This window comes from Phoca vitulina, unplaced genomic scaffold (genome assembly GCF_004348235.1).
Source record: "Phoca vitulina isolate PV1807 unplaced genomic scaffold, GSC_HSeal_1.0 scaffold132, whole genome shotgun sequence".
In the NCBI taxonomy this organism is placed as follows: domain Eukaryota; kingdom Metazoa; phylum Chordata; class Mammalia; order Carnivora; family Phocidae; genus Phoca; species Phoca vitulina.
The window spans coordinates 196,147-219,831 of NW_022589835.1; the positions used below are offsets into that span (position 1 = coordinate 196,147).

The 23,685-nt window shown below is 49.1% G+C and overlaps 2 protein-coding genes across 3 annotated transcripts in view; both read left to right on the forward strand.

The window, feature by feature from the left end:
* LOC116628819 (scavenger receptor cysteine-rich domain-containing protein SCART1-like) overlaps positions 1-23,685 on the forward strand; it is a 96,399-nt gene that overhangs the window by 69,167 nt on the left and 3,547 nt on the right. Inside the window, exons 3-12 of one of the 2 annotated variants that reach the window (XM_032399150.1) lie at positions 10,225-10,542; positions 11,409-11,705; positions 13,625-13,942; positions 14,013-14,327; positions 20,050-20,364; positions 20,497-20,565; positions 20,641-20,955; positions 21,215-21,262; positions 21,767-21,901; positions 22,387-22,581. In XM_032399150.1, the coding sequence (XP_032255041.1) occupies positions 10,416-10,542; positions 11,409-11,705; positions 13,625-13,942; positions 14,013-14,327; positions 20,050-20,364; positions 20,497-20,565; positions 20,641-20,955; positions 21,215-21,262; positions 21,767-21,901; positions 22,387-22,581 (2,134 nt within the window). In that variant the 5' untranslated portion in view covers positions 10,225-10,415. Of the gene's footprint in view, positions 1-10,224; positions 10,543-11,408; positions 11,706-13,624; positions 13,943-14,012; positions 14,328-20,049; positions 20,365-20,496; positions 20,566-20,640; positions 20,956-21,214; positions 21,263-21,766; positions 21,902-22,386; positions 23,632-23,685 lie in introns of those variants that run through there. The other variant, XM_032399151.1, reaches the window with a different exon arrangement.
* Positions 11,646-13,631, forward strand: LOC116628823 (scavenger receptor cysteine-rich domain-containing protein SCART1-like). The gene is made up of 2 exons (XM_032399156.1): positions 11,646-12,861; positions 13,209-13,631. Exons 1-2 carry the CDS (start codon positions 12,558-12,560, stop codon positions 13,538-13,540), a joined length of 636 nt encoding a protein of 211 aa, XP_032255047.1. The 5' UTR covers positions 11,646-12,557; the 3' UTR covers positions 13,541-13,631.

Here is a 23,685-nt window from a genome sequence, read left to right on the forward strand (position 1 = left end):
CTTCTCACACACGGAGTTGTTTTTGTTATCATTTTGTAGCAGTCCCAATTCCATGTGGCAGAATTTTAATTCTTAGAAATCTCAGTCTCTGGTGAAACGTTAGTAGTAACCAGTGGCGCACTCTCTATTACACCAGAATTCTTTAGATTGGCAAACGTATGAATATATTTCATAAATTTTATTTTTATTTATTTTTTTAAGATTTTATTTATTTGACAGAGAGAGACACAGCGAGAGAGGGAACACAAGCAGGGGGAGTGGGAGAGGGAGAAGCAGGCTTCCCGCTGAGCAGGGAGCCCGATGCGGAGCTCAATCCCAGGACCCTGGGATCATGACCTGAGCCGAAGGCAGAGACTTAACTGACTGAGCCACCCAGGCGCCCCACAAGAATGTTCTTAATAGATTTATTTATAATAGTCCCAAACTGTAAACAGTGCAGGAAATCCACATGGGTACAGTCCCTAGACTATCAGATTTCACTGGCTGTGCACGTTCTCGTGTGTGTCCATGTAACTCACAGTCACATCACATATGTTTGCTCAGGTGAGTACCACAGGAATCACACTGACTCCCTGGTGCTGCCCCTTTCTAGTCACACCCCTACACCCTCACGTACCGAGCCCACTAATCTGTTCTTCGTCTCTGTTGTTATTTCAGAAATGTTATATAAATGGGATCATGCAATATGTATCCTTTTGAGATTGCTTTTTTCATTCAGCATAATTTCTTTGAGGTTCGTTCATCCAGGTTGTTTTGTGTGTATCAATAGCTCAGTCCTTTTTTATTGCTGAGTAGTGTTCCATGCATTGGATGCACCACAATTTAACTGTTGAACCTTGGAGAGGCATTAAGTAATTCCCAGTCTCCAGCTACCATGAATAAAGCTGCTGTGAGCCTTAGAGACAAATTTCTGCATGAAGGTAAGTTTTCGCTGCTCTGGGGTCAGTGCCCAGCAGTGTAGTCACTGAGTCATATGGCAAGTCTAGTTTTCAGGTTAGAAAGAAAAGGCCAGATTATTTAGAGTGGCTGTGGCTGTACCATTTACATTCCCACCAGCAATGTGTGAGTGATTTAGTTCCTCTACTTCTTGCCAGCATCTGGTATTACCACTAATTTTTTTAAAAGCCATTCTGGTAGTTCTGTAGTGATATCTTATTGTGTTTTAGTTTGCATTTACTTAACGGCTAATGAAGGTGAACATCGTTTCATGTTCTTATATGACACATCTCTATGTCCTCTTTGGTGAAATGACTATGCATTCCTATTTTCTAATTGAATATTTTTTCATGTTGAGTTTTTAGAGTTTTTAAAAAATACTTTGAATGCAAGTCTTGCGTTGAATATGTGATTTGCAAATATTTTCTCCCAGTGGATAAGTATTTTCACAAAACTTTCACAAAGCAAAGATTTTTAATTTTTACAAGGTCCAATATAACTTTTTGTAGAATTTTGTTTTGGTTTCAAATTAAGAATGCTTTGCCTCATCGTAGGTCCCAAAGATTTTATAATTTTTTTTCTAGAAGGTTTATAGTTTTACATTTGACATTTAAGCCCATCATTCATTTTGAATTAATTTTTGTATAAGATATGAGGGTTAGGTTGAGTTCATTTCTTTAGAGAAATTATAAATTGTATTACATTTTTTATTGAGGGTTCCACCTGGTCATTGTTAGTGTGTAGAAATGCACCTGATTTTTGTGTTTGATCTTGTGTCCTATGATCTCGTTGAATCCACTTACTACTTCTAAGGGTTTTATTTTTGGAGACTTCTTGGGATTTTCTACATAAATAATTATGTCATCTGTAAATAGAGATATTTTTTATTTCTTCCTTTCCAACATGTATGCTTTTAGTTCTTTTTCTTGCCCTGTTGCTCTGGCTGGAACTTCCAGTGCTATGTTGAGTGAGGGTGCTGAGAATGGGCATCACTACACTGAATTCCTGATCTTAAGGGAGGACATTCAGTCTTTCAGCATTAATGATGATGTTAATTGCAGAGAATTTTTGGTAGATATTCTTTATGAGATTGAGAAAGTTCCCCTCTATTCCTAGTTTCCTGAGAGTTTTTTATTTATCCTGAATAGGGTGTGAATTTTGTCAAGCTTTTCCTGCACATTTGATATGATCATAAGATTTGTCCTCTTTTGCCTGTTGATGAGATGAATTATGATGATTGATTTTCAGAATCAATCTTGCATGCTTGGAGTAAATCCACTTAGTTATAGTGCATTATTCTTTTTATATATTGGATTATGTTTGATGAAGTTTTGTTGAGGATTTTGCATCTAAATTCATTAGAGATATTGGTCTGTGGTTTTCATTTTCAGTGCTATCTTTGGTTGTACTTTCAGGGTAATTCTTGTCTTATAAAATGAGTTGGAAAGTGTTCCATCTTATTTTTATAAGAGATTGTGTGAAATTGGTGTATTCTTTTTTAAATGTCTGGTAAAATACTCCAGTGGAACCATCTTGGCCTAGAGATTTCTTTTTTAGGAATTTTTAGACTTTATTTTTTAGAACAGTTTTAGATTTGCATACAAATAGAGAAGCTACTACAGAAAGCCCACATACATTATATACATCTTACATTAATATGGTATGTTTGCTACAATTAATGAACCAATATTGACACATTATTATAAATGAAAGTCCATAGTTTATTCAGATTTCCTTAGTTTGTACCTAATGTCGTTTTCCTGTCTTAGGAACCCATCTGGGACACCACCTTATATTTAGTTGGCATGTCTCCTTAGGCTGCTCTTGGCTGTGATGGTTTCTCATATTTTTCTTGGTTTTGATGACCTTGACAGTTTTGAAGAGTACTGCTCAGGTATTTGTAAGATGCCCTTTTACTGGAATTTCTCTGATCTTCTTCCCATTAGATCGTGGTTATGGGTTTTTTTGGAGGCAGATCACAGAGGTGAAGTGCCATTTTCATCCCTTATGATCAAGAGTACACATACCAAGATGGTGTATGGCTGTTGATGTTGACTTTTTTCACATGGCTGAGTTGTGTTTGTCAGGTTTCTTCCCATTGAAGAGCTGCTCCTTTTCTCCCCTTTCTATACTTCACTCTTTGGAGGAAGACATTAGGCAGGCCTGCCCTCAAGGAGTGGGAAGTTCTGTGCTCCTTCCTTGAAAGCAGAGTATCTACACAAATTATTTGGACTTCTTCTGCATGGGAAATGTGTCTCTTCTCCTCCTTTATGTATTCAGTCATTTTTTAATGTCAGTATGACTCATAGGTGTGCATTTTACCCTTTGGGTTATAATCCAATATTGACTGATTGATCATTGCTCAAATCGTTCCAGCTTTGGTCTTTGGGAACCCTTCAGTCAGCCCCTATGCACCTTTGCCATATCTCATCATCAATGTTTTCAATTTTCTGTTATTTTTTGTTTTTGATCACTTCTTTACTTTCTGACATTACAAGATGCTCCAGGCCCTTATATATTTCCTACCCCAGTCTTAGAATCAGCCGCTTCTCCCAGGTGTCCTGTTTCCTTTGACTGAGGATGATGTTAGATGCCAAGATCTGGGCACTGGGTGTGCTCTTTGCTGATGGGGCACCATGGCTTCCAGGCCCTCTTGGTTGGCAGAACAAAGACATACATGTGTGTTTGTACATACCTACGCACACACACACACACACACACACACACACACACCTACAGTACTTATGTACGTAGCCATTGTACCCAGATGATGCTGAGCACAGGATCTTACTGACATCTCCACCTCTAATCCACCACCATGCGGGTCATTCCAGCCTCCGGCCCTCGCTGGTCTGTAAATGTCAACTCTAACAGTGAGAACTCTGGATTCAGAAACATTTTGATGACAAAAACCTAGTTCCTTTATAGTTTTAGTTATCTGTTTCATCTGGCTGAGTTTTAGTAGTTTGTGGTTTTCAGAGAATTGGTCCATCTCTTCTAAGTTGTTGAATTTATGAGTTTAAAGTTGTCCATAGTATTTCTCTCTTATCCTTCCAATGGCTGTTGCATCTGTTGGTATATCACTTTTTCTTTTTTTTAATTTTTTTTTTAAAGATTTTATTTATTTATTTGAGAGAGAGAATGAGATAGAGAGAGCATGAGAGAGGGGAGGGTCAGAGGGAGAAGCAGGCTCCCCCGGAGCAGGGAGCCCGATGCGGGACTCGATCCCGGGACTCCAGGATCATGACCTGAGCCGAAGGCAGTCACTTAACCAACTGAGCCACCCAGGCGCCCCCGGTATATCACTTTTTCTATTCTGGGTATTGATTTGGGTCATTTTTTATTTTTGTTAATCTTGCTAGAGGTTTATTTTATTTTTATTTTTTTCAAAAAACCAGCTTTTTGTTTCATTAATTTTTAAAATTGTTTTCCTGTTTTTAACTTCATTCATTTCTGATTTTATCTTTATTATTTCTTTCCTTATGCATACTTTGGCTTTATTTAGCTTTTATCTCCCTAGATTTTTGAGATCACAATTTAGCTTATGGATTTGAGATCTTTCCTCTCATGTAAATATTAAGCACTGTAAACTTCCCTTTTAGCATTTCTTTAGCTGTATCCCCCAAATGTTGATATGTCGTTTTCATTTTCATTCACTTCTTTGTATTTTTAAAATTTCCCTTGAGACTTCATCATTGACCCATGGATTATTTAGAAGTGTGTTTAATTTTCAAGTGTTTGCAGATTTTTCTGTTATCTTTCTGTTACTGAGTTCTTGTTTGAATCTATTATGGTCAGAAAATATATTCTGTATGATTTAAATTCTTTTAAGTTTGTTAAGGTTTGTTTTATGACCTAAGATACAAATTTTGGTGAATGTCCCATGTATGTGAAACAAATGTGTATTCTACTTTTGTTGCGTGGAGTGTTCTGCAGATGTGAATTAGATCCATTGGTTGATGGTGTTCAGTTCTTCCAGATCTTGCTGATTTTATCTCCAGTAGTTCTGTCAATTGTTGTGAGAGACATCTTGAAGTCTCCAAGTAGAATTGTGGATTTGTCCATTTCTTTTTTCAGCTTTATCCATTTTTGCTTCATATATTTTGAAGTTCTATAGTTTGGCACATACACATTTAGGATTGTTCTATCTTTTTGGTGGATTCATCCTTTTTATTATTATGTAATGTCCCCTATTCTTCCTAGTAATTTTCTTTTATCTGAAATTTTTCTCTGATATCAATATAGCCACTCCTGCCGAAATTCACTTTGCCAACCTTAACCCTAACCCTAACCCTAACCCAAGCAGGGAGCCCGATGTGGGGCTCGATCCCAGGACCCTGGGATCATGACCCGAGCCTAAGGCAGCTGCCCAACTGACTGAGCCACCCAGGCGCCCCCAACATCTGCCTTTTAATTTGTGTATTTAGAACATTTACATCTAAGTTATTACTAATGTTTTAGGGCTTATATCTGCCATTTACTTTTTGTTTCCTATTTGTTCCCCTGTTTTCATGTATCTGTTTCTTTTCCCCTTCTCTCTCTATGAGTTATGTGAACATTTTTCAGACTTCTATTTTGATGTATTTATAATGTTTTTGAGTTTTGTATAATTTTTTTATTGGTTACCTTATATGTAACTTATATATGATACTGTATGTAACTTATAACAGGCTTCTGGTGTTGCCATGTTAACACTTCAAGTGAAATATAGAAACCTTACTTATATTTAGTTTTTTTTTTACCCTCCTACTTTAAACATAGAACTGTCTGGAGTATTTCTTCTGTATTCACTGAGCACCACTTCAGGTGGTGTTGTAACATAAAATGTGATTAAAGAAATTCACAAAGTGAAGGATAATCTATTACGGTCACTTCTAGTTTTACCCATTTCATTGTTCTTCTTTCCTTTCTGAAAGTCCCATCTTTTTGTAATCATTTGCTTTCTGATTGGAGGGTTTTCTTTAGCCATTATGTAACAGTATGTCTTCTAGCAAGAAGTTCTCTTATTTTCCTTCATTTGAGGTTGTCTTTATTTCCCCATAATTTCTGCAGGATAGTTTCACAGACGTAGCATACAAGCTTGACACACCCTCTCTTTCAACTCTTAAAAACAGGTCTTCCATTACCTACTGGTCTCCATTTTAGATGAGAAATTTGCTATCATTCAAATTGGTTTTCCTTTATTGATAATGTATTGTTTTTCTTTGTCTGCTTTTAGGATTTTTTTTAATTCTTAGTTTTCAGAATTTTACTTATGATGTGGTTTGGTGTGAATTTCTTTGGGTTTATCCTGTTTGGAGTTTGCTCAACTTCCTGAATCTGTAAGTTTATGTCTTGGGAAGTTTTCGGTTTCTTCACATTCTTTTCTCTCCTCTCCTTCCTAGATCTCCAATGATAGAAATATTATCTCTTTTGTTATTGTCCCAGAGGTCTCTGAGGCTGTATTAATTTTTTTGTCTATTTTCTCTCTGTTGTTTACATAAGTAAATTCTATTTATTTGTCTTCAGTTTGACGGATGCTGTCCTCTGGCATTTCCATTCTATTCTTGAGTCCATTGGGTGAGTTTTTTTAAAAAAGATTTTATTTATTTATTTGAGAGAGAGAGAGAGAGAGAGAGAGAGAGAGTGGATGAACAGGGGGAGGGGCAGAGGGAGAGGGAGAAATGACTCCCTGCTGAGCAGGGAGCCCAATGTGGGACTCGATCCCAGGACCCTGAGATCACGACCTGAGCCAAAGGCAGACACTTCACTGACTAAGCCACCCAGGGGCCCCCTTTTAGTGAGTTTAAAAAAAAGTCAGTTGTATTTTTAGTTCTATAATTTCCATTTGGTTCTTTAAAAGGATAACAGCTTTATTGAGAATATAACTCATACACCACAGATGTATCCTTTAAAAGTGTATAATCCAGTAGTTTTTAGTATACTCAGAATTATACCACACTCACCACTGGCTGATTTCAGAACATTTTCATCTCCCCAAAGGAAACCCCATACCTATTAGCAGTCATTTCCAATTTTCTCCTCCTTCCAGCCCCTGGCAAACACTAATTCACTTTCTCTGTCTGTGGATTTGCCCAATCAGGACATTTTATATAAATGGAATCCTACATGTGGTCTTTTCTGTCTGACACTTAGCATACTGTTTCCAAGGTTCATTCCACTGTTGCAGGTGTCAGACCTTCCTTCCTTTCAACGGCTGAATATGTTCTGTGTTGTGGATAGACCACATTTTTTTATCCATTCATCAATTGATGTACATTTAGCTTGTTTCTATTTTTTGTTTATTATGAATAATGCTGCTATGAACATTTATATACAGGTTTTTGTGTGGACATAACTTAATTCCTCTTTGATATGTACCTAGGAGTGGAATTGCTGGGTTAACATTATGAATAACTGCCAAACTGTTTTCCAAAGTGGCTGCACCATTTTCCAATCTCATGAATGTTCCAATTTTTCCACACCCTCATGAGTAGTTCATTTTTATAACTTCTATTTCTTTGCTGAGATTTTCTGTTTTTTTTCCCATTCGTTTCAAAAGAGTTTGCAATTTACTGTGGAAGCATCTTTTATGAAGACTACTTTAAAATCCTCGGCAGATAGTTCTGAGATCAACTTCACCTTGTATCAGTTCATTGTATTTTATCATCAAATTGTTGTTTTCCTGATTTTTCATATGATGGATGATTTTCACTTGTATTCTGGACTGTGATGTTGGGAGACCCTTCCATGTCAGCAGGTAGTCATCCTGTTTAGGTTCAGAGTATAGGTTCTGTCCTTTTGCGGCTTTAGGTCCAATGACAGTTCAGTTTTTAGGGGCCTTGAAAGGCTATCCTGGGCTGTCTCATTCTTTTGGTGCTGTGGGGCTTCCACTCAGTCCCTGCTGGTCCCCAGAAGTCTGGTGTCACTGTGTCACTGTCTGTGGTGGGGAGCCAAGCCTACTGGGCCTGGGTGGAGGGCAGAGACACAGGGCTTTGTTGCTGCGGCTGTGGGCAGATTGGACCACCTGTCTGACTGTGGGGTCTGAGTAAAGCTACTCTGTCAGCAGTTATCAGTGTGGGAGGAAACCCACAGCCTGGGCCCCTCGCTCATACCTGGCAATGCTCAGGGCTGCCAAGGCCATTGGTTGCTCTGCTCAGAGACAGAGAGACAGACCCCTGATAGGTTCTGGAAAGGCCCTCACTGTCCCCATTGGTTCCTGGAGGCCATTGGGGGCTCCTACTTCTGTATATTTGACTCTTGACTGTAATCTCTGTGTTGCCCCAGTTGAGCGGCTGGAGCTGGTTGAGCCCTCGGGGTCACAGGGCCATGAAGACAATTCTCTGGGCCTTGGGACTGGGGAATCTTCTCTTCACTCTCAGGGCAGTCCCCATTGGTAAGTTTCTCCTTCCCTCATCCATGGAAGCTTCTGGAGGCAGTGGTTCTGTAGAGCCTGAGACCCTGGGGGGTGGGGGTCTTCTGCTATGACCAGCTGTCTGTCTGGCTCTTGCTCAGCCCAGAGGTGGATGGGTCATCCTGGGGCAAGTGGGCATGTGGGTTCCAAAGTGTGTATCCCTGGAGGCTCTTGTTCTAACAAAGACTGAGCAGATCAAATTCCAGGGTGAACGCAGGGTGCAGGGCTGGGTCAGAGCCTGGATGGAATGAGGGGACATGGCTAGTGTCAGGTCCCAGTGATCCCCATGGACAGGAGGTGTTGATGGGTCCTGCAGAGGGGCTGCTCCATCCCCTTTCCCTGGGGCTGGGTGGCTGGTGGGGGAGTGGAAAGCCAGCTGTACGTGGCAGTGAGGGTGACCATTCAGCTTGTGCTGGGACGTGGAAGAGAGACACAGTTCCAGGGAGTCGCAGTAGCAAGGTGGGGGGCACAGGGGTGTGGGATGCTGCTGGGTCCAGAAACCAAGAGGCAGAATCATGGGCAGCAAGCTGTAGAGAGGGGGTTCTGCCAGATGGAACAGCACGGAAAGGCTGGTAGTGAGAGAGCAAGCCCCTGGGGGGGGGACTGCATATAGTAACATGGGGCCTCTGACTGGGTGAGTGATAGTGTTGGTGTCAGAGAGTGTGTGGGGGTGTGTGCATGCATGTGAGTCGCACAGGGAGACGCACAGGGAGACGGGAGAGGGTAGCAGTGTCCAGTGCCCTGGAAACTGAGGGAAGAGCATTTCACTGGGCAGGCTGATCCCTGGCCCAGCCCAGGTGGCCTCAGAGCTGGACGGTAGGGGCACCCCAGGTGGTGGTGGCAGGAACCTGTGGGCAGTGATGCCATCCGTGGGAGTGGTGTAGGAAAACCGGAGGGGATCCCGTTTTGTGTTCGAGATGCAGACCCATGCACAGGTTGGAAGGGGATGAGGAGGCTCTGGGGGATGTAGCAGAGATGTACCAGTGATGAATGAAGACCCTCAGGGGTCAGTGAGAGCGGTGGGGAGAGGGACGTGCCTTCCTCTGGATCTGTGTGCGGGAGTCTGCCCTCTGTCTCCTCCCTCTGTGAGTCCAGGATGGGCCCGGGAGGTGGTCTGGGGTGGCCCAGGCTGGGACAGAGACTTCTCCGTGACTGCTGTTGTGTTTCTCCAGCACCAGCCCAGGAAGGGCTGGTGAGAATCGGGGATCAAGGGGCTGTGATGGGGAGGGGCTGTGCAGGAAAAACCAGGGTGCAGAGGCCTAGAAGGGGTGTGGTTCGGGAAATACATCCTGGTCCTGGTGAGGTGGTCCATTTGGTCCTGGTCCCGGGAGCTGCCGAGACCTGAAACCCGAGGAGGCCGCCTGGGAGAGCGGAACTGGAAGGACAGGCCGCTGGCTGGGGGTGGGGTAGAGGTGAGCAGGGAGTGGAGAGTGGTGGGGTGCGTGTGGTGGGCCACAGGCCCGCCAGTGGAAGGGGGGAAATAATGATTGGGAGGCGCAGTGGGGTGGTGGGAAGAGCAGCCCCAGTTCCAGGCAGCAGAGGACAAGGGACTTCCTTGCCTGGGGGGTGGGGTCACCTACATCGTAGGGCGCCCCAGAGGGCTTCGGAGGGGAGCGGAGGACATGGTTGGGGGGAGGGGGACTGTGGAGGCAAGGACGCAGGGCTGCGTGGGGGCAGTGGGCAGGTCTCTGTGTGACCCCACCCCGTCACCTTTCTGGACTGCCCGTACTGGGGGGTCAGGGGACCTGACTTTGTGCTGAGGCCTCGCAGCAAGACCTTGGAAGTGGCCGTGGGCAAACGCAGGCGTCTTTATACCTCCCAGCTGCAGCCGGCTCTCCCCCCACCCGCACAAAGACGGTTCCGGGCCCCTCTGAGGCTGGCCTGTCCTTCTGTAGGCGGACCAGGCGACCTGAGGCTGGCGTACAGACACAGTTCCTGCGACGGAGTGGTGCTGGTCCGCCACAAGGGGCAGTGGGGACACGTGTGCAACCAGGAGTGGACGTTGGCGGAGGCATCCGTGGTCTGCAGGCAGCTGGGCTGTGGACATGCTGTGGGTGCCCCCAAGTACGTCCCGTTGCCCGGGGAGATGGTGCGGCCCTGGCTCCACAATGTGTCCTGCAGGGGTGACGAGCTTTCCTTCTGGGAGTGCGGCCTCGGGGCTTGGACTCGGAGCGAGTGCCCTCACGAGTGGGTGGCGGTTGCTCTGTGTGCAAGTAAGTCCGAGCAGGAGGAAGCTGGGGAGGGGGAAGAGGGTAGGCCTGGGGGAGGGGGGAGGAGAGAGGGTCTGGGGGGCACTCCTTACTGGGCATGGGAACCATCCCCACCTGTAAAGCTTTCCAGCCTCTCATGACTCTTTCATTCCTTCTGTTAGCAGTCCCAACAAGTGCTTATTTGCAAGGCACTATTCTGGGTGCTGGGGACGCAGCTGTGAATAAATCAGACAAAAATCCTGCTGCATGGAGCCTGTACTCTCCTAGGGGGAAACAGAGTAAATAAAGAAGTACGACAGCAATGTGGGAATGTGGAGAAGCAGGAAACGGACAGACGGGTGGGGGCTAGGGACCACCCTGTCTTCTAGACACCTGAGGGTGCCTGTCGGTGTTTAACATTAGGTATTTAAACATGATTTCAAAAATGATGAGGAGGCAAATGCTTTCCCTTTGAGGTCTATCTTGAGGGTCTTCTGCTGTCTCTGGGCACTTGTGAACTTGTGAGGCGCCCCATAGCCTCCTGTCTGTGAAGCTGACCCACTACATGGTTAATGGGGCCCAGTATAAAGAGAAAATGCAGGGACCCTTGTTCAAAACAACAAGATTTTCAAGACAGTGACAGCAGAGTATTAAGCCAGGCACAGGTCCCTCTGAGGGGTGGGGGGGAGGGCTTTGTGACTGGCTGCTCTCAGAAAGGGCCTTCTGGACCCTCTGGAAGGAGCAGGGTTGGTTGCAGCCTCTGATCCAGGCCCAGCGTAGGGACTGCCACACCCAAATGGAGTCTGGTCATCGAGACAGGCCAGAGGCTCTGAGTGGCCATGCGGCCAGCAGAGTCCCCACCTTCTGTCACGTGGGCCTGTGCTTCTCAGATGGCACCTTCCGGGAGATCCGGCTGGTAAAGGGCCGCAGCCCCTGCTCTGGACTCCCCGAGATCAGGAATGTGAATGGGGTGGATCGCCTCTGCGGCCTGCATGAGGAGGAGGCCATGGTGTTCTGCCGGGAGCTGGGGTGTGGGCCTGTGCTTCAGGCCCCCCGCCAAGACGTGGGGGTCGTCAGGAAGTACATGACGTGCAGGGGCACTGAGCCCACCATCCGGAACTGCAGACTCAACAATAATCTCCGCAGTGGTTGTGACTTCCAGCAGGACGCGGAGGTCGTCTGCTCAGGTGAGGCCCCACGCGCGGCCCGCCTGAGTCTCAGGGCGCACACCCCTGGGGAAGGAGCTGCTGGGAGTGGTCTCAGCTCTCGCAGACCCATCTCCTCCTGACACCCGGGCAGCTTGGTGTCTCAGATGGATTAGGCATGGGCTGGACAGGTGAGGGCAGGCACTGTGACCATCTGGCGTTCTCTAGCTCACAGAGGCCCGGAGGTGAGAGCACAGGAGGCGCTCTTGGGTGGCTCACCATGTGCCTCACCAGATCCCCTGTGTGTGAGTCCCCGCAGAGGTGTCCTGGCTCAGAACCCCGGGGCCAGCTGGGGTCCTGGCTGTCCTGCAGCATCTGCGCTGGTTGAGCTGTGATTGTCGCCTCACAACATGAGTCAGCTGGCTGGTGGTTGCCCCCTCCCAGTCCTGTCTCAGATGGGCAAGTGAGTTGGCCCTCATAGATCCTGCCTGTGTTCTGGGAATTAGGAAAGGCTAAAGTGAGGTGGATGGGCCACCTTCCTTGGTGCCCCCAAGAAGGCAGTGATCTGGGCCGGAGGGGTGCCTTGACCTGGCTTCCAAGACTATACAGGGTCTTGATGCCCCTGCCCTGGGCAGGCAGAGGCTGTGTGACACCTGCGGGCACCTGGAGGAGGTGACTCTGACCTCTGATCTCAGGGAAGTGACCAGGGACTCCTGCTCTGTTCTAGGTGGAGGGTGTATGGGCTATCAGTTTCTGCCCAGGGTTTGCAGACCCACTGCCTGGTTACAGATTGTCTACCCTGGCTGGAGCCTCCTGTGGCCCAGGGAGGTGGCTGAATTGTTCACCTGAGAACACTCATCCCTAACTGAGAGTTTGTGTCCTCCCCCAGGACACATGGAAGCCCGGTTGGAGGGCGGTGAGCACCCGTGTGCCGGGCGTCTGGAAGTGAGGCGTGGCCTGAGCTGGGGCACTGTCTGTGACGCTGACCTGGACCAGGCAACGGCTCACGTCGTGTGCCGGGAGCTGCAGTGCGGCTCGGCTGTGTCCACTCCCGGGGGCGCCCACTTCGGCCAGGGTTCTGGGCCTGTGTGGACACAGGCCTTCCATTGTGCAGGCAATGAGTCTCTGCTGTTCCACTGCCCCCGGGGGCCTGGGCACCAGTGTGGGCACCGCCAGGATGCCGGGCTCAGGTGCTCAGGTGAGGCTGGGAGGGTAGCCTCAGGTAGACTTCCCTGCCAGCCTCCCTTGGTGACTCCCTCTGGGGTCTCTAAAGTAGGCTCATAAAGGTGCCTCTGGCCAGAAGGGCGTGTTCCTGGTTGAGGAAGTGTTGCTTCTGTGGGTTGAGGGGGAGGAGAGGCTTGTGCCCCCCGCCGTGGCTACACCATAGTCTGTGGGCACATCTGCAGAGGCAGGATCTGGATGCTGAGGCTGAGGTAGGGAGGGAGCTAGTGAGGCAAGGGCATGGCTGTGGCCAGCGCACTGGGTGCAAAGGAAAGAAGCTGGTCTGTGGCTGAGGGGGACGCTGACTCCCACTCCCCTCTTCAGAGTTCCGGTTGGTTAACGGCAGCAGCAGCTGTGAGGGGCGCGTGGAGCTCCAAGTGCAGGGGGCCTGGGCACCCCTCTGTGCTGCCCACTGGGACTTAGCAGATGCCACCGTCCTCTGCCACCAGCTCAACTGCGGTAGTGCGGAGGCCACACCCCGAGGAGGCCACTTTGGGAACGGGGATGCTCCCATCTGGCCTGATGTGTTTCACTGTGTGGGGACAGAACCCTATTTGTGGAATTGCCCAGTAAGCACCCTGGGGGCCGGGGCCTGTGCGCTGGGAAACGCGGCTGCAGCGGTCTGCTCAGGTGGGTCCGCAAGAGCTGCGGGCTGAGGGAGGCTGGGAGTGGGCGGGGTTCTGCTGGGAGCTGGGGGTTGTCTCCCCCTGACCCCTTGTCCCTGCGTGCGTCCTCCCCAGGTCTCCTCCACGCCCTGCGGCTGAGGGATGGACAGAGCCGCTGCGATGGCCGCGCGGAGGTCTCCCTGGACGGGGTGTGGGGCCGCGTCCTGGACGACGCGTGGGACCTGAGCGGCGCCCGCGTGGTGTGCAGGCAGCTGGGGTGCGGACAGGCTGACCGGGCCTACGACGCTCCTGCGCCCAGGCGCGGGGCGGTCCCGGTGGGGCTGAGCCGCGCGCGCTGTCGGGGCACCGAGAACCGCCTGACCCAGTGCAACGTGTCCGCATCCCCGCTGGTACCCTCGGGGGCCTCGCGGGACGCGGGCGTCGTGTGCTCGGGTGAGTGAGTGCCCGCGCCGCCCGCCCCTAGCCCGCGGGCCGGCTGCCCTGACTCCGCGTGTCTCCGCAGGGAGCCGGCGGGTGCGGCTGGCCGCCGGGCCCCACCGCTGTGCGGGGCGCGTGGAGGTGCTGCACTGGGGCACGTGGGGCACCGTGTGTGACGACGGCTGGGACCTGCGGGACGCCCACGTGGTCTGCCGGCAGCTGGGCTGTGGCCAAGCCCTCCGCGCCCTGGGGGCCGCGCCCTTCGGTGCGGGGTCGGGGCGCATCTGGATGGACCAGCTGGGCTGCAGCGGCCACGAGTCTGCGCTGTGGCAGTGCCCGTCGGGGGGCTGGGGCCAGCAGGACTGCGGGCACAAGGAGGACGCCGGCGTCATCTGCTCAGGTCGGTCCTGTTAGTTGACTGTCTTCATGGGGCAGCTGGATATGGAATGGTCGCGCTGTCCTAGTGCATAACATCTCGCACACTTGCCTTCCACGGATTCCACTAACGTCTCTTCCCGGCATGGAGAGCTCCACGGTGTATTGGACAGCGTTCTCTTGCTCCAATGATGCTGCCGGCCAGAGCAACCTTACGCTGCCGGGGGTGGGGGCACGGGGAGGGGTGGACAGGAGACCCCGGTGGGGGGTGGGGTGGGGGGTGGACAGGAGACCCCGGAGGGGGGTGTGTGTGTGGGGTAGACAGGAGACCCTGGCGGGGGGGAGAAGGGGGGGGGGACAGGAGACCCCCGCGGGGGGGAGGGTGTGGGTCTGCTCAGATGGAGCTGGCGGTCCCGGACCAGCATTGCCTGGGGTCTGTCACCCCTGCTCACAGGCTCAGCTCACATTTGTGTGTGAGCTTTCTCTGTCTCAAACTCTTTGGACCCTTATTTCAGTGTTCTGGAGGACTTTTTCCAGAATGCTTAAAAGGTGGTGTATGAAAGCTTATGCATATCTGAGGCTCTTTATATTGGTAGTGTGTGGGTGTGGTCATTCCCGAGGGACAGAGTGTCATTTATTGGGGGGTGTGAGCCTGTGAGGGGTCTGCGCAGGGCTGCCCTCCATGACGGAGTTGAGCGTTCACTGTGCTTTCTTCTTACTGGTTTTGCTTTAGGAAAGTTTTCCTCATCTGATGTCTCAGATGATCGCTCTGTTTCAATCCTTGTGTGTCTTTCAATTTCAGCTCATTATTTTAGATCTTCCTTGTCCTTTTTATTCATTATTTTTTTGGGGGGGGCTCTGGTCTTTTCTCATATATTCTGGGGGAGTGTCTCTAGGTTTTGTATACATCACTGATTTGCTTGTGTGTCAACAAAAGTTCTTGGATGTGCATTTCAACTTGGCAAGTTTGCCTTCCTTCTTCTGTCTCAGGGGCTCCCTCAGGCAGCTGATCACTTGCTGACTGATAGGACTCTGCTGCTGGGAACTGGTTGTTGGCAGGGGTGGGGGACGCTCTGTTTCTGTTATGATTCAACGTGGAAGCAATGTTCCAAAAGCGAGAGCCAAAGCAGGCCAGGCATGTGTGTGACGCCCAGGCCTGGGACAGGCGTGGGTCACTCTTACCCCATTTGGTCAGTTGGCTGAAGTCCCAAGGCCAGCCCAGATTCAGGGGGTCAGCCCAGACTCATTTCAAGGAGTGTGGGTACAGCAGGATATCTTAGGGGCCACTTTGGTAATCTGTCATGGATGTACATCCTTCAAGCATTTTTTAAAAGCTTATTTAAATTTTAATTTGTTATGGCCCCATCACGTGCAATTCATATCCTGCAGAGGTATTTTTAATGTATTGTGGACTCTCATAACATAATTTTAAAGGATTGTCTAATGCTTTATTAGTGGTGATATTATGGTTTACTTAAGACATCTCAGTGTTGTTGGAGTTGCCCTGCTTGAGGGTAATGTGATGGTACTTGGGCCATGACCAGCCAGGGTTGATGCTCTCTGAACATGAAACTGCACTCATTCCTGTTTTTCAATTTTTTAAGTTTTTATAATCACTGCTACATTGATCATCTTGTGCACAAGGATTATTCTGTACTCTGTTTTTTTTAATTTAAATTCAATGAACATATATACTCCATTTTAGTTTGAGAGGTAGAGTTCAGTGATTCATCAGTCTTATATAACACCCAGTTGCTCATTCCATCACATGCCCTCCTAATACCCATCACCCAATTACCCCATCCCCCCACCCCCTTCCCCTCCAGCAACCCTCAGTTTGTTTCCTATAGTTAAGAGTCTCTTATGGTTTGTCTCTCTCTCTGATATTGTTTTGTTTTATTTTTTCCTCTCTTCCCTTATGTTCATCTATTTTGTTTCTTAAATTCCACATATGAGTGAGATCATATGATAATTGTCTTTCTCTGACTGACTTACTTTGCTTAGCAAAATACCCTCTAGTTCCATCCAGTTGTTGCAAATGGCAAGATTTCAATCTTTTTGGTGGCCAAGTAATATTCCATTGTAGATATGAACCACATCTTCTTTATCCATTCATCTGTCGATGGACATCTGGACTCTTTCCATAGTTTGGCTATTGTGGACATTGCTGCTATAAACATTGGGGTGCAGGTGCCCCTTTGGATCACTACATTTGTATCTTTGGGGTAAATACCCAGTAGTGCAATTGCTGGGTCATCGGATAGCTTTATTTTTAACTTTTTGAGGAACCTCCATACTGTTTTCCAGAGTGGCCGTGCCAGCTTGCATTCCCACTAACAGTGTAAGAGGGTTTCCCCTTTCTCCGCATCCTCGCCAACATTTGATGTTTCCTGACTTGTTAATTTTAGCCATTCTGACTGGTGTGAGGTGGTATCTCATTGTGGTCTTTATTTGTATTTCTCTGATGCCAATGATGTTGAACATTTTTTTCATGTGTCTGTTGACTATTTGTATGTCTTCTTTGGAGACATGTCTTTTCATGTCTTCTGCCCATTTCTTGACTGGATTATTTGTTCTTTGGGTTTTGAATTTGAGAAGTTCTTTATAGATCTTAGATACTAGCCCTTTGTCTTATATGTCATTTGCAAATATCTTCTCCCATTCCGTGGGTTGTCTTTTGGTTTTGTTGACTGTTTCCTTTGCTGTGCAGGAGCTTTTTATCTTGATGAAGTCCCAATAGTTCACTTTTTTCTTTGTTTCCCTTGCCTTTGGTGATGTGTCTTGAAAGAAGTCACTGTGGCCATTGTTGAAGAGGTTACTGCCTATGTTCTCCTCTAGGATTTTGATGGATTCTTGTCTCACATTTAGGTCTTTCATCCATTTTGAGTTTATCTTTGTGTATGGTGTAAGGAAATGGTCCAGTTTCATTCTTCTGCTTGTGGCTGTCCAGTTTTCCCAATACCATATGTTGAAGAGACTGTCTTTTTCTTTTTTCTTTTTTTTTTTTTAAAGATTTTTTATTTATTTGACAGAGAGAGAGACAGTGAGAGAGGGAACACAAGCAGGGGGACTGGGAGAGGGAGAAGCAGGCCTCCTGTGGAGCAGGGAGCCCGATGCAGGGCTCGATCCCAGGACCCTGGGATCATGACCTGAGCCGAAGGCAGACGCTTAACGACTGAGCCACCCAGGCGCCCCTAGACTGTCTTTTTTCTATTGGATATTCTTTCCTGCTATGTTGAAGATTAGTTGACCACAGAGTTAAGGGTCGATTTCTGGGTTCTCTATTCTGTTCCATTGATCTATGTGTCTGTTTTTGTCCCAGTACCATACTGTCTTGATGATCACAGCTTTGTAATACAGCTTGAAGTCTAGAACTGTGATGCCCCTAGCTTTGGTTTTCTTTTTCCACATTCCCCTGGCTACTTGGGGTCTTTTCTGGTTCCATACAAATTTTAGGATTATTTGTTTCAGCTCTGAGAAAAAACTTGATAGTATTTTGATAAGGATTGTATTGAACGCATAGATCGCTTTGGGTAGCATAGACATTTTAACAGTGTTTGTTCTTCCAATCCATGAGCATGGAATGTTTTTCCATTTCCTTGCGTATTCCTCAATTTCTTTCATGAGTGTTTTATACTTTTCAGAGTACAGATCTTTTACCTCTCTGGTTAGGTTTATTCCTAGGTATCTTATGGTTTTTGGTGTCATTGTAAATGAGATTGACTCCTTAATTTCTCTTTCTTCTGTCTCATTGTTAGTGTATAGAACTGCAACTGACTTCTGTGCATTCATTGTATATCCTGCCACTTTGCTGAATTCCTAGCAATGAGTTCTAGCAATTTTGCGGTGGAGTCTTTTGGGTTTTCCACATAGAGTATCATGTCGTCTGCAAAGAGTGAGAGTTTGACTTCTTCTTTGCTGATTTGGATGCCTCTTATTTCTTTTTGTTGTCTGATTGCTGAGGCTAGGACTTCTAATACTATGTTGAATAGCAGTGGTGATAGTGGGCATCCCTGCCGTGTTCCTGACCTTAGGGGAAAAGTGCTCAGGTTTTCCCCATTGAGAATGATATTCACTGTGGACTTTTCATATGTGGCTTTTATGATATTGAGGTATGTTCCCTCCTTACACTGTGAAGAATTTTAATCAAAAAAGGATGCTAGGGTGCCTGGGTGGCTCAGTTGGTTAAGCCACTGCCTTCGGCTCAGGTCATGATCCTGGAGTCCTGGGATCGAGTCCCGCATCGGGCTCCCTGCTCAGCAGGGAGTCTGCTTCTCCCTCTGACCCTCCCCCTTCTCATGCTATCTCATCTCATTCTCTCTCTCAAATAAATAAATAAAATCTTAAAAAAAAAAAAAAAAAAAAAGGATGCTATACTTTGTCAAATGCTTTTTCTGCATCTATTGAGAGGACATATGGTTCTTTTCCTTTGTTTTATTAATATAGTGTATCACATTGATTGATTTGTGGATATTGAACCACCCTTGCAGCCCAGTAATAAATCCCACTTGGTTGTGGTGAATAATTGTTTTAATGTACTGTTGCAGGGAATGATCCAAATCTTTTGGTACCAGCTGAGACCTGATTTGTGACCCAGTATGTGATCTATTCTGGAGAATGTTTCATGTGCATTTGAGAAGAATGTGTATTCTGTTGCTTTAGGATGGAATGCTCTGAATATATTGTTAAGTCCATCTGGTCCAGTGTGTCACTCAAAGCCCTTGTTTCTTTGTTGATCTTCTGCTTAGATGATTTGTCCATTGCGGTGAATGGGGTGTTAAAGTCCTCTACTATTATTGTATTATTATTGATGTATTTCTTTAATTTTGTTATTTACTGGTTTATATAATTGGCTGCTCCAATGTTAGGGGCATAGATATTTACAATTGTTAGATCTTCTTGTTGGATAGACCCTTTAAGTAGGATATAGTGTCCTTCCTCATGTCTTATTAGTCTTTGGTTTTAAAATCTAATTTGTCTGATATAAGGATTGTTACCCCAGCTTTCTTTTAATGTTCATTAGCATGATACATGTTTTCCACCCTTCGCTTTCAACCTGGAGGTGTCTTTAGGTCTAAAATGAGTCTCTTGCAGACAGCATATCATGGGTCTTGCTTTTTTATCCAATCTAATACCCTGTGTCTTTTGATTGGGGCATTTCATTTAGCTCATTTACATTCAGAGTAACTATTGAAATATATGAATTTAGGGCCATTGTACTACCTATAAAATCCCTGTTTCTGTATATTGTCTCTGTTCTTTTCTGGTCTTTGTTACTTTCGGGCTCTCTCTTTGCTTAAAGGATCCCCTTTAATATTTCTTGCAGGGCTGGTTTAGTGATCACAAATTCTTTTAGTTTCTGTTTGTCCTGGAGGATTTTTTTTTTTATCTTTCCTTGTATTCTGAATGAAGCCTTGGTGGATAAAGTATTCTTGGCTGCATATTTTTCTCATTTAGCACCCGGATTATTCTGTATTTTGAATGATTTCCAAAGATGGATTTCTGGATAATTAGCTGACACCTGCTAAGACATTACAGCTGGGGATTAAATCTGGTCACCTGAGGTTAACTGCTACCTACATCCCTGGGGTGGAGATTGTCATGGGGATGCGTGATTGATTTAAGGTTCATGCCAGGGGCTCCCTGGGTTAGATGTCCCAAGCAGCACTGATGCCGGTGCTGGGACCCTCTCATTTTGGCCTTCTCCTTTGGAGATTTCCCCTGGCCTGACTGCTCTTGTCTTCTAGGGTCAGTGGCTCTGAGGCTGCGAGGTGGCATCCACCACTGTGCTGGGTGGCTGGATGTGTTCTACAATGGGACGTGGGGCGCCGTGTGCAGTAATGCCCTGAAGGACATCTCCTTGTCCATCATCTGCAAGCAGCTCGGCTGTGGGGAGCAAGGCTGGCTAGAGAACAGGCCCGTCCACACTGGCTCCGGCACCTCCTGGGTGGACAACATCGAGTGCCGCAGGCTGAGAAACTCCACGCTGTGGCAGTGCCCCTCGGCACCATGGTACCCACATTCCTGCACCCCTGGAGAGGAGGTCTGGATCACCTGTGCAGGTGGGATGCTGGTGGTTTCTGACAAGCCACCCATCCATGATTCAGGGCCGGGGGGTCATGTGGGTTCTACAAACTGCATTCTGAAGCTTTTCAGGGCATTTACAGTGGGATGGTGCCTACTTAATCCAATAGGATTGTCAGAGAAAATGACACAGGATTCCGGGGAGACCCTCAACTGCTCATCCACCCACAGCTGCCCAGGTACCCTTCTGTCCATCTCCCTGTCCACTCTTCATCTTGGTCTTGCCCTGCAGTGACCACAGCCCCCTTTTCCAGAGGAGGGTATGCTGCGTGTGCGTGGGGGCAAGGACAACTGCTCTGGCCGCGTGGAGCTCTGGCATGCTGGCTTCTGGGGCACCATCTGTGATGATTCCTGGGACCTGGCAGACGCAGAGGTTGTGTGCCGCCAGCTGGGCTGTGGCCCGGCTGTGGGTGCCCTTGTGGGGGCCGCCTTCGGGCCAGGCTCGGGGCCTGTGTGGCTGGATGAGGTGGGGTGCCGTGGCAGCGAGGCATCCTTGTGGAGCTGTCCCGCAGAGCCATGGGGACTCGGAGACTGTGGGCACAAGGAGGATGCGGGCGTGCACTGCTCCCGTGAGTGGGCAGGGGGTAGCGGGACAGGCGGGGTGGGAGGGTTTGTTGGGGGCTGGGGAGGGGTTGCCAGAAGGGTTCCTCCGAGTATCCCCACAGAACCTGGCTTCCTCTGGCTGCCTCTGTGGTTGTCCCATGACATGTTGGCTCAGGCTGAGTGGGGCTGGGACACTTCCCTGAGGGTCTGGGTAAGGGTCTAGCTGCCCAGGGCTGTGGCTGCCTCCCCTACTTTGCCCTCAGATCCTTCCTATTTCTCTTGCAGGTGACAGGGGAACCACGGCCTTGCCACCAGCACTGGCATGGACATCGGGTAGTGTGCTCTCCCTCAGGGCTCAGCTCATGCTCTCGTCTGGCCCCAACTCAGAGGGGCCCTACAATGGGTTCTGCACAGAGGGGTGCCCTGGAGTCTCCTGTGGGTGCCAAGGCTCCAGTCAGCCCCTACTTAGGCTGGTCGGGCCAAGGTCAGGAGGACCAGGACCACCCCCTCCTTCAAGGAAAACGGCTGTGCATCCTCCTCTGTGGAGAGCCATTGGGAGGGACAGCAGGCCCAGGCCCTGCCCAGCAACTTCTCTGGGGTCTTTCTTTTACCAACTGGGGGGTTTGACCTGGGAACACTGTGGCCTCCCTTCTGGCCCCCTCCCTCCTGACCCTTGCCCTATGACCTCGGGGCTATCTCTGGGGGAGGAGCACAAGGCCATCTCTCCTCTGGGTGCCTACCCCCTCCCTGAGAGCCTCAGGTGGTCCAGACCCAAGGTCACAATACCCCAGGCACACAGGCACACAAGGGAGACCCCGCCTCTCACTGTCCCCACAGGCCCTCCCCTGGCCCCTCCATCTGCCCTCAAGGCCGAGAACCTGCCCATGACGTTTTGCCTTGTCCTCGGCACCCTTCTGGTCATTGTCTCCCTGGTCCTGGGAGTGCAGTGGTACCGTGGCAGAACCCGCAAGGGTAGGTGGGTGTGGTTGGGGAGGTGAACACAAGGCTCGGGATGGGGAGGCTGGGGGCACACACTCTGAGACCCCAGCCCATCACAGGCCCCTTCTGTCCTGGTAACTGCTCTGCATGCCCGGTCCCACCTGGACCCCCACTGCATGGCGACTTCTCAGTGACACTCTTGGACCCTGGGGACTCAGGGGATCCTGGGCCTTGCTTTGCTTCTGAAGGGTGGCCTGGGTGTGAGAACAAGTCCCCAGTGGTGTCCTGATTCCTCAGGCCATCTGTGTGGTGGGGCTAACCAGCCCTGGGTGTCCGGGGAGGCATGTGGCCCCTTGTGGGGGATGTTGCTCTTGGTGGGCGACTGCAGCAGAAGGGCCAGGTTGCATGCATGGGAGACCCCACAGGGCCAGCAGACAGGAGGTCAGTTGGGGGCTGGGGAGGGGTTGCCAGACTGTGGGGAGTGTCTCTTCTAGAGGGCTCTGGTGTGGCTTTTGCAGGTTCCAGAATGTTGGGGAGTCTGCCCTCGGAAGGTGTTTATGAGGACATCGGAGCTGTCCCCATGGGGGAGAAAGACGAGGGGCCCAGAGTGTCCCAGAACCTGGCCCTGGAGGAGGAGTATGATGACGCTGGGGAGCCAGAGCTGGGCCCTGAGGAGGAGGAGGAAGAGGAGGAGGCGCCCCTGAGCCCCACCGGTGTGCACCTCTGTGCCTTGGTGTCTGTCCTGCTGTCCCTTCTGTACTGCGCCTATGCCCGGGGCTCTGCTCTGGCCAGTGCCTACATTTAAAGACCCTGAGAGCCATCAGCCCATGTGTCCATGACCCTCACTCCTGCGTCACAGGCTTGGATGTCAGGAAATTCGGCCGTCCCTTCAAAGTTGCTCCTTAGACAGGAATCTTCTTGTGGGTGGATGTGGAGTTTAGGGAGGGTCCTGGAGTTTTCTTTGGGTTTCTTTTCATGGCTGCCCACAGGGCCCTTCTAGTACCTTGTCCTGGCCGGCTGCAGGGAGCCTGAGCAGACAGGGTGGGAGGCGATGCAGTGTGACCCTGGCTCACCCACTCTAGTCCTTGTCTGACCTTCTGGCTTCAAGTGACACACCAGGGCCCAGAAGTCAGGGGGGCTCTGAGCGATGGCCAAGGGGCCCAGTGCACATCTCTCTCCTTAAACGCAGGTGGGGCTCCTTGCAGCCTCGGCCCCAAAGCTCAGGCTGAGATGGAAGACACAGTGTGCCCTAGGACGTGATGACAGTGAGCTGGCCATGGGGGACATCAGTGAGACCAAAGCAGGGAGAGAGCCCAGGCCCTGGAGGGCTTTCATTGTCCTCATTTCAAAAGGAGATGTCATTAAAGTCCCTTTGAACCCACTCATTCATGCATTAATTCATCTCAGAAACATTCCTCAGACCGCCCCCCCTCAGCCCAGGTTCTGTTCTCAGCTACCCCCTCTTCACCCTGGTCCGATGTGGGCGCGTGTTTTCAACATTCTGCACCCACAGCTTCTTGCCCACGTGGTTTTCCTGTGCGCATCGGGATGGGGGCCCCTGACGAACCAACTCCTGGGTGCCCCTTTTCACATCCACAGAGGGTGCTGGAACCGGCCCAGGTGCTCCGTTGTGCCAGAGTCCCCAGTACTCACAGAGGGACCCAGCCCTTTGTGACCACACCCACACTGGCCACAGCCTTTCCACCTCCCTTCCGTCCCCACCCTACCCTCACTCTCTGCATCCTGCCATCTCCACTCTGACCATGCCCACCTGACCACACCCTCCCCACCCCACCCTCACACCCTGCATCCTGCCA